The sequence below is a fragment of the Choloepus didactylus genome, chromosome 2, assembly GCF_015220235.1.
Source record: "Choloepus didactylus isolate mChoDid1 chromosome 2, mChoDid1.pri, whole genome shotgun sequence".
NCBI lineage: Eukaryota > Metazoa > Chordata > Mammalia > Pilosa > Megalonychidae > Choloepus > Choloepus didactylus.
This window is the reverse complement of record NC_051308.1, coordinates 157077636-157092840: the sequence shown is the minus strand read 5'-3', so window position 1 is coordinate 157092840 and position 15205 is coordinate 157077636. Positions and strand designations below refer to the sequence as shown.

General features: G+C 33.8%; 1 protein-coding gene across 1 annotated transcript in view; it reads right to left on the bottom strand.

Annotated features, from left to right (window-relative positions):
* COL24A1 (collagen type XXIV alpha 1 chain) overlaps positions 1 to 15205 on the bottom strand; it is a 466350-nt gene that overhangs the window by 427905 nt on the left and 23240 nt on the right. The window contains 3 exon segments of the mRNA XM_037826738.1: positions 873 to 926; positions 4837 to 4890; positions 12061 to 13424. Coding sequence (XP_037682666.1) covers positions 873 to 926; positions 4837 to 4890; positions 12061 to 13424 — 1472 coding nt within the window.

Sequence of the window (15205 nt, the reverse complement as noted above, 5' to 3'; positions counted from 1 at the left end):
CTTGAATACTTAGAGGCCACTGTAGGTTTATTAATTGGCTTAATTTCAGTATTGTTGTGTTTTAGGGAATAGGGAGGCTCAAGGAGAGGGAGAGAGAGAGATGGGAATGGCTGGTCAGTGAATCAATTCGAACACACACAACATTTATCAATTATATCGTTGCAGTTTGTAGAGCTCCAGATCAATTACAATAGTAACATCAAAGATCAGTGATCATAGATCACCATAACAAATATAATAATACTGAAAAAGTTTGAAATATTGTGAGAATTACCAAAATGTGACACAGAGACACAAAGTAAGCATATGCTGTTGGAAAAATGGCACTGATAGACCGGCTCAATGCAGGGTTGCCATAAACCTTCAATTTGTAAACACTACAATGTTTGTGAAGTACAATAATGTGAAGCACAATAAAATGAGGTATGTCTGTATATCATCCTCATATATATTTTTTTCAAGTAAAAATATTAGGTGCATATAAAAACATATAAAAATAAATGTTATTTTATTACCTTAGTGTTTATTTATTTACCTGTTTTTTACAAGTTAAAATGGCAATATATGGAAACCTCTGAAATATAGATTGTGATTTGAGTAATTTATCTTAAATTAAGGCCATTATATTTTGACAATAAAGATTTTGGAAGACCAAAGCAAGCCTGAACCTGACTTTACAATTAAGCATATAAATCCAAAAGTGGTAGCCTTTAGGAGGAACCTAGCTGTCTATCAGTCTAAGAAAATCCTGTTAAAGAATCATACTCTGGAGATGATAGAGATCTTCTGTGTCCAAAGGCTGGCCTTAAAAGAAAAGAGTCTTCCTTTGTAATGTCAGGAACATCAGGCAATATTCATTAATAATCACTCACCTTTGGACCTGGTAATCCAGGTAACCCAGGCTTTCCATGTGGTCCTGGTGTGCCCTGCAAATAGTGAAACAATCAGATCATTCTTAGAACATATATAAATACATATAACAGAGATATGTATTATTAAAATAAATATTACATAATTTCATTAAAATGAACACAAACTTTTTTACAAAGTTCCTTATCTTTTCTGAGATTTTGGATATTTCACTCTCAGAAAAGATAGCTATGTTAATGATAGAGCAGAACTGTGGTTTCCATCCTTTGCTTCAAAACACTGCCTCAAGATGTTTACAACTTCCCTTTTTCACCACCCATCAGTAGCCTCAGCATATTGCTTAGTGCTACTTCTAAGAGTTGTGCAGAGTAAGAAGCCTAAAAATAACAAAGTACAATTGTTTACACTCCTATCAACATGTGTTATGTTTTCTGTATTTGAGTTTTTGCTTATGTTATTCTGTATGCCTTAAAGACTTCATTTACCTTGCTCCCCTGTATCTACCCAAATCATTCCTCAAGACTCAACTCAGATCGTACCTCATTTTTAAATCCTGACCACAACAGTATGAAGTGATTTCTCTCTCCTACCAACTTCTATAGAAATTACTGCTTGTTAAATTCATTTGCCAATTAATCATATAGGATCTTGGGACTTATATCATTTTAAATTGTTATTTAAATATTTTACCTCTATTTACTTTATGGCATGTGCTACTGAGTTCTAGGATTATAAATTCTTTGAAAAGGGACTGTTTCTTATATTACCAGTGCAGTATTCAGCTCTTATTAGCCACAAAGAATATTTGTCAACTTGATTTCACTTTACTGGTAAATTATGCAATCTGAATTCAATAATTGTTTCTATTTACTGAAATAATTTATGTGCCAGGAACTACATTATAGCTTTATGTTCCTTATTTTTAAGTTCTACAAGGTGGTTATTTTTACTCTCATTTACAAATGAGAAAACTTAAGCTGACACAACCAGTAAATAGAGGTATTGAGATTCACCTTCTCCAGAAAGTTTTCCAGGTCTCCAGACCCCCGATATTCGGTTTAGGTTTGGTAGCCCACATCTGTGCTCTTCAGTCATACCTTTCTATCTTAACACATACCATACAGTTAATAATTATTTGTCTCTTCAGCTGAAAATAAATAGAGCAGAGAGTTTCAGAAAGAAGAGAGGTAGTCAGCAGTGCAAATATTGAAGGCATGCTAACAAGACACAACTAAGGAAAATGATTCAATTTTATGACATGTTGGTAATCTTCAAAAATAAATTTTAATAAAGTAGATAGAAAGGATTCATAGGGATTAAAGAATTAGTTGTTAATGTAGATGTAAGAGCAATGGATATGAACTATTTTTTTACAAAGCTCAGTAGATCAAGAATGAGCCAGATTCTGGGACAATCTGGTAGAGCACTGATGTTTACATATATCACATGGGCTAGTTATGGATCACTTGAGGTGCCTGGAAAGGTACCCTCCCAAGAATTCTTCCTGGGAAGGGAGACGACCCCAACAGAGGGTCTCTTAAGAATCCACAAAAGCACCCAGTGAGAGAAAGCACCAGCTTTTTGAGGGACCAAATAGCAAAAACTTTATCACTTCAATAACAATATTTCTACATTTTACTTCTTTTCCTCCCCATCATACCAACTCTAGAAAAGCCATAGAAAGCATATTAAGTAGGGGAGGAAGTAATAAAATTTTCTTCTCCCTTTGAATTTGGATTTGCCTATTTCTTTATGTCAAAATTTACTTTTTTGCCAGGTCATCTGAAAAAAATTGCCGAGAAAAACCACCTTGCATCTCCTTCTGCCATGTGAAATTATGCAGTAAAGAAGCCTTCTATAAAAGACAAAATGTTTAATATTACAAATACATTTGACAAGTCTGTTCCCTCCCATTGAGTTGTAGTTTTACCATTCCACTCCTCTCAAACTGCAGTTCAGCTTTGAGGTGACCACAAATTGACCTGAGGTTGCCGACTGGGCCACAGCTATGCCGCCACTCAGCCTGAGCCAGCTCCAGAATGGGAAAACAACTCTTCAGTGGAGTTCCATTAGGGACTTAGACAAGAATAGCCACAAAAGCTTCTGTTTCCACCACTACCCGAAAAGCAAGACTCTGTCTCTGCTGCACTTCTCCATGAAATCATGCCCCCAATCTTGTCTTTCTCAACTATTCTTTCCATTCTGTCCCCTGGAACTTTCACTTCCATATGCTCTTACAACTCCAGACGTTTTACAAAAAAAAATCTCCCAACCTTATTACCTTCACTGATTTTGGCTATTTTTTACAGGTAACCATCTTCCTTATGGTATTTTTAAGTTGAACACTCTTCATTCCTCCATTTGCCACATGCCCCAGCACTTACTGGAAAGTTGGGCATTTTTCTTTTCTCTTCACTGCAATTTTCCACCACGCAATATATTCTGCTGCACTATCCAATACAGAAGCCACTTGTCATATGTCACTATTGAGCACCTGAAATGTGGCTATTCAGCTGAGATGTGCTTTAAGGGTAAAAAGCACACTGAATTTTGAAGACTTATTATCTAACAAAAGAAGGTAAATATATCATTAATAATTTTAATATTGATTACATGTTGAAGTCATAATTTGGATATATTGGATTAAATTAAATATATTATTAAAATTTTAAAAGAGTAAGCCAGGACAATAACTTTAGGAAAATTTAATATCAATGAAAGTTTGGGATTAAAAAAAAAAAAGGATAGTTTGTTTGAAGCCAAATGGGATAAAACCAAGAGAAAGAGAAAAATTAGATTTGCAAGTGTTGTTAGACAATTGAATGACTGAAGGAGATAAACTGAAGAACGCAAATGATATAATTAGTCTTGAGAAGGAAGATTAAACAAATAAATGCAAAAAAAAAAATGATGGAAATTAGGGAAAGGGAACTGCTGAATTTCGAGAAGTGATGAAGATTCGGAACCCAAAGTTATGCTATGGTAGATTAACAGCTTTAGCAATGAGCGCAAAGATGGAATCAGTCACTCAGAAAAGTAGGATCCAGAGTATTCTTGCAGAGAGGTAGGAAGATGGAAATCGTTCTAGGGCTAGAAAAGAATGGGCAAGATTTAGAAGAGACTGTGAAGAATGTGATAGATGATCACCCATTGAGAAATAAAGTCTAAACAACAGCTAGGGACCACTGAGAATTCATGTTAGGCCTCATATGGACAATAGTTTTATATGAATATAGACAATTTAAAGTAATAATTTAGGGTGTTTTTCTTTATTTAAAATATATTGTTCGTGTGATAGAATCAGGTTAAAATAAAGTGGATTAGTGGATTATATAAATAGCATTTGGATTTGTCTCTTTAGCACACAAGCACAATTCTTTTTCCAGCTCACTGAAGAAAGAAAAACTTTCTGTTAGTAAAAATCTACATTTCTTTTTTTAGGTTTGAAAGAAACTCATTCTAATATAGCAATAAATCTTTTGTTGGACCCATGTAATGTGAGAAACTACTGCTGATCCTTAAGACAGCGTTTTTCCTCAGGGCATTTTTTTTTCTATCTATAGCTCCAGTATTTTCCACGATGTAATCCAGGAATGCACTATTTTAAATCAGTCTGCTCCTCTTCATTCCCCAAAATAAACGAACCTCACCTCAGACTATCAACTATATATGAGATCACTTTATAACTAAGAATAATGTTACAAGTAGCACCAGGACAGTCACTAATCTACAAATTTGACAATCTTTCTTGGGCATGTTCACAGAGAATGCTTTGGCTGGGTGTTTACACTCAAATAAACGAGGCTGCACGTGTTCCTAAGCTTCTCTTGAACTGGCAAAGGCAGGGCTAAGTTTGAAAATCCAGGCAGGTTTCCAAAGGAAGTGCATACTGTACAATACTAGGAAAAACATGTTGGAAAGTTACGAATTCTAACAGCAAATGGGAAATGGGTCTTATCTACTTACCCGTGGACCTCTCTTGCCTGATGGACCTGGGATGCCTGCTGGACCAGGAGGACCCTTAGAAAACAAATGCCAAGACATTAAGTATGAAAATAGACACACCTTTTCTCTCTAGTATTAGTATGAGTTCTACTTCAGGGTAAATTGTTTAAGCTCCCAATTCTGAGCTAATGATGATTTTAAAGTAAAATGAACCCCCTCAACCTAATCAGCAGGAGTGCGAGTTAAAACTGAAGTGTCCTCTTTAATCTGGCCAGAAATGGCAGCAGGAAATCTATGACTTATGGTTACAGCCACTGTATCTGGTTTTTTCAGCGACCATAACTAGTAGTTTTGTGGGTAATTTTTTCCTAAGTTTACTTTTACTACTGAAAAAGGAATTCAATTTAAGGTTTGGAGACCAACTACAGGTTGTTTCATGTGCATTTCAAAAGAGGACTTGCTTGAAAAATTAAAGAACTGGCCATTTTATGTTCTTTTAAAAGAATTAAACCAAAGATCTGTGTTATGTGTTAAACTTTATAATGGGATCCTTCTAGTATATCAAGTAATAAATTTATACCAAATGCAGCACACTGGAAGGTCACTAATAGAGTTAAATAATTTGTAAAACAAAGTATGACAGTGAAAGCTGACCAATTTTTAAAGTATTCTGAGTTCTTTGAATTTACTTTTAAAAATATGTATAATAAGAAATAGGAAACTATTCTTTGCTTCCTCATTTAAGCGGGGTGTGTGTGTGTGTGTTTGCTTTACAGTCAACTGCAGAAGAATAAAAAAGAAATGCTTATTTGGGATATGGTTGAGCACATATGCATTCATTCATTTGTTCATTTGTTTAATTGTTACTTACCACTCTGCTGATACGGCATTCTTCTTAGTGTTTATAGAGCATACACATACTCCATTTAAGAAATATTCATTCATTATTGCAGTAAAAATGGCACGAGTCTTGATGTTAGATGTATCAAGGTTAACACAAACAAGTAACATGACCTCCTGAGCCTCAATTTTCTTAATTTTACTAGGTTTATATTATTTATGCTTATGGCACATAAAGTAAAGGTATAATCCCAGGTTGAACCATATGTAACTGCCAGTGTGTGACCATTTTTTAATCTACAAAAACATGATTTCATATAACTAAATTTATACCATGGCCATGTTATACCTAGAAGTTTTCTCTAGGAAGTAAAATTTACATAAGTGTCTTGGGAGGAGAAGGAAATAGATTGATGGGAAAGGGGGACGAGGTCATTCCAAATGAAAAATGCAAGGGGGAAATAAGTAAGTTATATTTGAGAAATAATAGTTATATAGCATTTTTCTCATTTCTTATTCTTCTTGATATCAGCTACTCTTTGAAACTCTGTCCTTTATTGATAGTACCATCATTTGGCACTTTTCTGATGCTCTTTATATATTTCTAGCCATTCATTTTCCTTTCATTGCACTTCTTCCTTCTCCTACCCCCTAACTTGATAAACCTTTCCCGTATTTCCTAATATCGAGAGAGAAGGAGTATATTTTATCCAACCCCAAACTAAGAGCTTCTCCTTCCTGAGAAGTTCAGATATTTTAACCAGCTATTATTATATCACTAGTTTTTATCAAAATTGACTTTCATTTACTGTTATAAAAGTTGAAATTCTTTTCAAATTAGTTCTGGTTCTGTTAGAATTTAGCAGTTGTTGATTTGTATTTAAGTCCCCCAAAATAAGCAAGTAGGAGAAATCAGAACTGATATGAAAAACTAAATGGAAATTAAAACAAAATATCTAGTTTTGTTTATTGCCCTTACTATATTCTTTTGTGACAAAGAAAATGCTATTCCATTCAAGTTGAAAAGGCAGTTAATATTAGATACTGAGGAAAAAAAGAAATTACATTTTATGACATGACTGAAAAATTGAGTTGTTCAATAAGCACTAAATAAAAAACAATTTTAACATGTCTTCTCAGATTTGCATTTCCAAATCTTTGAGAGAAAGTTTTTAATAGAAATTTTCTGGAAACTAGAGTCGCAAAGAAATTTTTTACTGCATGATTTTTTTGAGGGGATTAAATTATTTTCTGGAAATAAAGTTAAATACTAGAAAAGGCACTTTAACTTTTAGATTACTGGTTATTAAGAGAAAGTATAATACAATTAAAGGAGTAATGCCTTTGTAATCAGCCAATCTAGATTTATATCATGCCTCAATCATTTCTTAGCTTAATGACCTTGGACCAGTCACCTACCCTTTCTAAGCCTTGGTTCCCTCATCTCTAAAATACTGATAATAAAATAAACCTTTCAGGATTATTGTGAGCATTAAAGTTATTATATAGAAAATACTTGTCACTGTGCCTGGTGCATAGTAGGTTACCAGTAAACTATAGTGTAACTTTTTTAACTATCTTTAGGTACTTATTATGGTTATTTACAAAGAGGTCACCTGAGAAAGTTAAGGTCCCTTCCCAAATACCAAATGTGAACTACAAAGGACAATGAATTATTTTGCAACGTCCATTCTTCAATGGAGAAATGTTTATATGTTTGGGAGAGTAGGAAGAACAGTGGCCACCTAGTCTACTGAAATTTATGTCTAGAATAATGAATAAAATGAATTAGGGAATGAATAAAACAAAACAAGCAAACAAAAAGAAATGTAGTCTGATTTAGGAACTAATAGAAAACTAATAGTAAGAGCAAGGGGAAAAGTGGAAAAAGATGAGGCTGCATAGGTAAGCAGGAGAAAGATCACTGCACGGGTCATGGTAAGGAATTTTTAGTTTATTCTTAGTGCTTTATTCTGCCACTGAAGGGCTGCAGCATATAAATCATGTGATCTGATTTATGTTTTTAAAAAGCTCTCTAGAGAATTTTGATAAAAGATGGCAGGCAGGCTAAAGGCATTTTTATAAACTACCCTCCCTTTCTCAAAACCCACTGAAAACAACAAAAAGCACCAAAAGAAGAAAACATTATCTCCAATGAAGCAAGAAAAGGACCACAACCACAAACCACAAAATATGAAGATTTTCTGCCAAATACGGAAAAACTTTGGAGCAAGGATAGATGTTGAGATTGGGGGATACACACACACACACACACACACACACACACACACACACACACATATATACATATATTATATGCATATATTATATACATATACTACCTCCTCAGACCTCAAACCTTGGACAGGCTAACAGCCATATTTAAAAGTATATCAGTCCTTAAGATCCATTCCAACAGTCCTTTAATTACAATGATAAGGTTTAAGGACATGAGCAGGCCAAAAGGGAAATAATGCATGACTCTGTAAGGACCTCAGTTCCAAACAGTTAAGAATATGGAAGGCAGAGCTGAAGAGGAAGAACTAAGTCATTTTTATGATCTACAACCCAATCTGCTAATCATAGGAGATTTTTGATGGTGACGGGGGATAAAAAACAAACAAGAAAAGCAGAAATCACCATATCACTTCTCAGAGAGCCTGTGATATAAAGAGATTCACAACATATTGTTCATGAAAATGAGGGGAGTTATGTCTCTAGGTAAAGGACAAAACAAATATGGTAAGATGATGTTTAAGACAGCAATCTAAGTTTGACACTGTGTACAACTCAATCTTGGTTCCCTTTGCCTCTCCCTATACTATTATAAAACATATAGCTGGCCCACATCGATTAAAAGTAAATAACCAGAAAAAAAAACAGCATGGGACTTATTCATAGATATGGGGGTGGGAGGTGGGGGCAGTGGAAGTAGACGAAAATCATTTACCAGATGAGGAATTACCCCATGCAACAGAGAAAGAGTTTAGTCACATAGTTTACTATAGATTCAAAAAACTTCAGGATGACGTTTTTCTCTAAAAAGATAAAGAAGAGTTGCAAGAGATAAAAAAGAACAACTAAAGAAATGTGAACCAGAAGAGCTGAAGAAAGATATGAAAGAGAAAAAAAAGAAAGTATTCTAGATTTTAGTCTGTCAGAAACAATAAAACATTAAATACAACAGAAAAAAATCAACAAAGGGCTATGGATATAGGATAAATGAATTCACACAGAAAGGAATGGAAAACAGCAATTGCATTGACATGATTATAGAGAAGATAATAAATACTATCTGTCATCACAAAGGAGATCCAACACATGCATATTGGTGTGCCATGCCTGAAGAAGAGTATAGAAAAATGGAGGACAAAAATATTTGAGGATATAAGGGAGACTTTCCTATAGTAAATATAAATAATCTTCAGATCAAAAGATTTTCAAAGGTAACAAAAGAACTTCATGGGCATACAGGCAGAAAAAAATAATCACCTACAAGTAGGAAATAACAGACTGGACTGACTTTCCACAGTAATATCCACTTCAAGAAGCAATGGAACAAATCCCTACGAAATTCATCATATCGTCACCATTCACTCTCTCATTAGCTTTCTGAAATCTACCTTTAGTCTTCTACACTACCCCAAAGTTGGATTCTCAAAGTTGAACAATAATTTTCCCATCAGAAGATGCAGTGGATGTCCCCCAGCTTTTTCTCAGTTAACCTTTTTGACTTCTCTGTATTTTTTGGGTCTGTTGATTGCATTCTTCTTGAAACTCCCTCTTTGGGCTTTTGTTACAGTACAGTATTCTCTCCCATCTCTCTGATTACTCCATCACAGTTCTTTTTCTTTCTTTTTTTTTAAAATCAAACTTTTGCCATGATTTGGATCTTGACCCTATTCCAAATTCTTTTTCTTGAAATATTATTCAATTCTACAGCTTCAACTTGACCTCTTTTTCACTTCAGCTTCTTCAACTTTTCCTACAGCTTACTGAATTGCTAACAGTTCCTTAAATGTTTTAACTTCTTATTTTCCTCTCCTAAAATTGACTTCCTCTCTTAACTACTGCTTAGTAATGTATTACTATTCTCCCAATCCCTCAGACTTAAACTTGGAGTCATCTTTGGTTCTCTCCTTTTGTTTGGTCCCAAGTTCCAGTTATTTTCCTAGTTCTACCAAATCTTCCTTCAAAACATCTCTTGAATCCTACTTTTCCTTTGTGGTTTAACTGCTACCAACCTAGATAATGTCCTAGTCATGTAACACCAACATGATAACAGGAACTTCATGTCTGTTTTGGGCACTGCTACCAGACTAACTTTCCTATTAATCCCCTGCTTAGAAACCTTCAAAATTCCCAATTGAGAAGATAAAGTTAGAACTATCAATTTGACAATTAAGACTCTAAACAACCTGGCCCCATCTATCTCAGGTCTTGATTTGTCTAATATTATTCAGTCTAATACAGTGAACCCAGAAAACCTGGGTTCAAATCCTGGCTCTATCATTTACTAGTCATGTGGTTATGGGTGAGTAAATCAACTCCTCTGGGCTTCAGTTTCTACATCTGAAAGATGATAGTAATACCAACCTTACAAAGTTGTTTTAAGACAAGATAATGTATATAAAGGGCATGGCAGAGTGTCTTCCACACAGTTGGAACTCAAATGATAGCTATTATGCTGTTTTCCCTCTATTAAAACAAAAAAAAAAAACAGTTCCTCTCCATCTATCAAAACCTTATTTATCCTTTGAGAGCTAGAGCAATCATAATTAACTTCATCCACAAAAACATATCCTAAATAGCTCAGCCTTAAGTGATGTTTCATAGAGATTCCCTCAAAAAATATTATTTTTCTTACTTTTGAACCTCCTTCCCCCATACATTTAGTTTGCACCTCTGTCACACTTATCTCACTTTACAGTAGGTATAAATACACTTCCTTTATCCTTTATCCTCATTACTGAAATGTAAACTTCTTCTGAGCAGTTGACTGTGTTGTACATACTGTGTTCCTGTCTTGCACATAGCAAAGGCTAAGGAGTTGTTAAAGTTGCTTCACTTATCAATGTTGAAATAGCTATGTTTGGATTTACAGAACAGAGTAATGCTTATCTCATCCCATTAACTTTTTCTGAAGAAAGTAAATGGCTTCCATACTCTAACACAACCTGCCTAGTGGCTCAATTTTATTATTAATATTTTGACAATTAATTGTTGTAATCGAAAAGAGTTTTTCACTTTTCTGTAAAAGTATATTCTTCAGGCTTTATTTTAAAACCTCTAAACATTTACTCTAATAACAGTTGCTCAGTAACTATCAAATCACTTCCAGTAATAACCACAAAGGAAACACAAGCTAAGCAAGTGGCATCATCCTCTCCTATTCTATGGTTTCTGGAACTAAAGCAAATGACTCAAATTTTATTTTCATCAAATAAAGAAATACTTTAAGATCTATTGTAGTCTGCTTGCAATTTTGAAAAAAAATAATTACTGAAGACGTATAAGTTGATTATTTAAGGTATACAAATATGAAAGGCAAAAACCATGCTTCCACTGTTGTGATTTTAAATGATTTTTAAATAAGGTTTTAAATGATTTTAGAAATTTTCAAACATTATCCTGTGATTACACCTACACCACAAAAGAAATTCTGAGATTAAAAATTCAGCCTTTTATATCACAGGTTTCTGTTTGTTTGTTTTGTTTACACATTATTAAATAAGTGGCTTGACTGGTTTTTTCCATTAAAAGAACCAATAGGCTTACTAGTTATTTTCAGGTTAGGTAAATGGAGCGTTTATTGATCAATAAATGTTAAATTGACTATATAGTTTAAAACATAATGGAATATGTTACTCTTCATGAAAATTAAATATTTCATTTAGAATAGTAATGCCAGGGTTTGTTTCTTCCCAGTCAATGATTCACCCCAAAATAACCTCTATCTACAATAAATTTACACTCTATTTTAATTCATTTGACACTATTTTGCTGGAAGGATATTTAATTGTATGTAATGTCTTTTGCTTTAGTCTACTACAACTTTTATGTCTTACTCTTAACATGATTATGCATTAAGCCTACAATTTTTATAAAGAATGCTGATCTATATTTAAAGTTGAATCCCTTGGTTGAATTTCAACTGAATAAGAGTAACATATAGTTTCCAGTCACTTTACCAGAATTAAGTAAGCTTTCCAGCCTGCCAATTAAAATAAAAAGTACAAAATTTTAGCCAACACTGCATTCTAGTTGGATGTGTTGTAACAACCATAAATTCATTCAAAGACCAGCAAATCTGATCTGTTCTATATAGCTCAGTCCAGAGAACGCTCATTGCAATGTACGGTAAGATAGTGCATTAAGACATTTTTTAAAAAAACAAAAACTTACGGGAGGTCCAGTATCCCCTTTTGGCCCTCTTAGATTCTCCATTTCAAGCATTGTATTAAGATCATCATCATAATAATAATCATAAAGCTCAGTTTCATAACTATTTTCGATGATGTAAGTAGCAGCAGGATCAAATTCCCCTTCCTTCCTTAGATCAAGGTGATTATCCACAGATGGCTCATCTGTCACTCTATATAAAGTTGTGTTTAAAATCTGTTGCATTTCCATTAGTTCATTAGTGTGTAGATTTGCTTTAATAGCCTTCTTGAGATTATTAACTGAATCGTGTTTTCTATGTTGGAGAAGAGATGACATCTTAATCGGTGAGAGACCAGTTACTCTATGGCCATGTTGTGTGATATTGCCGGACACATTTAGGAGAGAACTAAATTTCTCCTTGGTTTGCACTCTTGCCTTACTGAGGCTCTGATGGGTCATTGACAGGCTTAAATTTGTCTGAGTATATTCCTCCATGATCTTTTCTTTGGCCTGAATCCCATGGGTCACAAGATCCACAGCAGAGACATTCCCTGAAGGAAGAGAAGTTAACTGAAGTCTTGGTATTTGGTGTTCTTCTTGTTTATACACTGTTGCAGAATCATTATTTATGATATTTGGAATACTTTTGCCTTCAGTAAATGTATACTCCAACAGTACTTTTTCACCAAATTGTTTGGGGGAAAGAGAGTTTTCTGGTATCTTAGTTGGTACGATAGCTGTGTGAGGAAGGCTTGTCTCAGGTCGGTATGTGTCTGTTTGGCGACACTGTTGTTTCACATATCTGCAATAGTTTGCAGATGCTTCTGCAGAAGGAATAATATCCAGCTGACATACTATTCCTTCAAAATGGACAGAGTTATTATTCATACTTCCTAAGGTAAACACACTGTTAGAATCAAAGGTCTGAACTTCCGAAAGTGTCTCTCTGTTAAAATAATTCTTCCCACACTCAACAAACATTGAGACAACTTTGTTTCTAATATTAATGGCAAATGAATGCCATTGCTCATCATGAACACTGTAGTTGAAAAATACAGACTGCTTTTCTCCGATGTATACTACTAATTTTTTAGGTAATAGTTGTACTCCTAGTTGCAGTCTATTTTTATTTCTAATGGTGAAGAGAAATGCATTGTTTACTCTATGTGACTGTAACCCAATTAATATTGTGAATGGCTGTCCTAAGTTGACTGGTAAAATTTTCACAAGAGGTGACTCAATATAAGCATCATTTGTTAAAATGACACCTGATTCTGTTAAATGGACCCCCTGAGGTAATGGTGTAGATGATGATGGTACAGCAGTCACTGATGAGTGTCTTACATCTTTGCCTCCAAGACCTAGTTGATGAAGAATATCTATGCCTGGAAATTAAAAAGAGAGAGAGAGAGAAAGAGAGAAAGAATCTTACTCTTATGCATTCATGTGTTCATATAAATGTTTGAGTATGAGAAAATCTTCCTTGTCTCTATCAAAAGTAATTACTAAAATAAGCATACTCTCTCTATGAATCACTAGTTTCCAGAGTTCAAGAGATAGAGAAGGGGGTGTAAGATATTATATTCAATAGTTTGAATAAAGCACACACACACACACACACACACACACACACACACTCACACACCAATATCTTTAAAACCAATATTTAGTGAATGAATTAGTTCTCTCATTTTTTTTCCTATCAACTAGAATTCTTATTTGTTACTCCAATGAATATATATGTTCAAACATTTCCAGATGTCATTTACAATTTCTTTAATTTAGAACTTAAAATTTTGTGACTTCTGTAATAAAGAGAAACTGGGGTCATACAACACTTGATCTTAGCCAAAGGTCAAGAAGTGCATAAAACTGGGGTCATACCTACAAAAAGAAGTTTGAAATTTGTGAACCATTTTATAAAGTAAATTCATATACTCTTTTAAACCCTAATTTTTCTGGCTGTTTTCTCTTCCAGCCTTCTGGGAATTTACAGGTCACACAGAAGCTCTCCTAATGCCTAATATCTTAAGTCTGTGCTACATTTGAAGTACTTAAGTCACCAAATCCTTTTTGATATTGCCTGGAGAAGAGAATTTAATTTCTTTTGTTGGTGATCACCATGCTTTTTCTCTTCCTTCCAAGTTTCTCTCTCTTCCATTTTTTTCCCAGTCCTCTACATCAACTTTTATCCAAATAATGTGTAGACTCTTTTCTAATGTTGATTAATAATATAGATTTTATATAATTATGGATTTTCTAGTTTGTTTATTGATAGTAAACTGCTTGTCTCCCCAACCCAAATATAAGCTCCTTGAGGATAGATTCTACATCTGATTCATTTTTGGACCTCTACAGCATCCCACCTTACAAATTGTTCTATAATTTATGAGTGAATCAATTTGCCCCACCAGAATCTGATATCACATTCATTGATAGAGTCCTATAAAATTAAGTGCCACTTGTAAAGAGTGATGAATCATCTTAGAAAAGTTTAGTCAGCCATATGCTCTTTATTATTTATTGGGTTATAAATCTCCCATGGGTATCTTTTCATAGACGTAATCATTTCCAACCAGATTTGAAAGAATTATTCATTCATAGTTGTGAAAAGGGAGGAAAAATAGTTTTTGAAGATTTAACAGAAACATTGGGCATCATCTTAGTTTTTCCTTTTCTAGGAAATTGGTAGTTATGTGATAATGTTCATTACTACTATAAGAAACAAAAATGTATGGTGAATTTCAGAATCATCTGTCAATTTTACACAACAATTAAATAATTACTTGAATATTTCTCACACATAATCTAACAATACAATTAAAATATTTTCCCATCAGAGAGCTTTATAACACTCAAGTGTTTTATAGTGATGGCTAAATTAACCATCATTTTATTCAGAAAATAGTTGCAATTCTATGACAGTTTTAAAGGCTATAAATGCTCATGTCTAAGATGTTGCATGGCTGTGTCTCTCAAATTTTTCCACCAAAATATTTCTAACAGCAGTGGAAAATTATAAGCACTTTCAGGGACTTGGGTGCATATTTTATAGCAGCCCAATATAAACTCAAAAAATAGCTTTTCATATTTTATAATTACAATTCAGGCAAATGTTTCATATTACTCCATAATATGGCTGTTTGGTTTAATATATAATATAAAA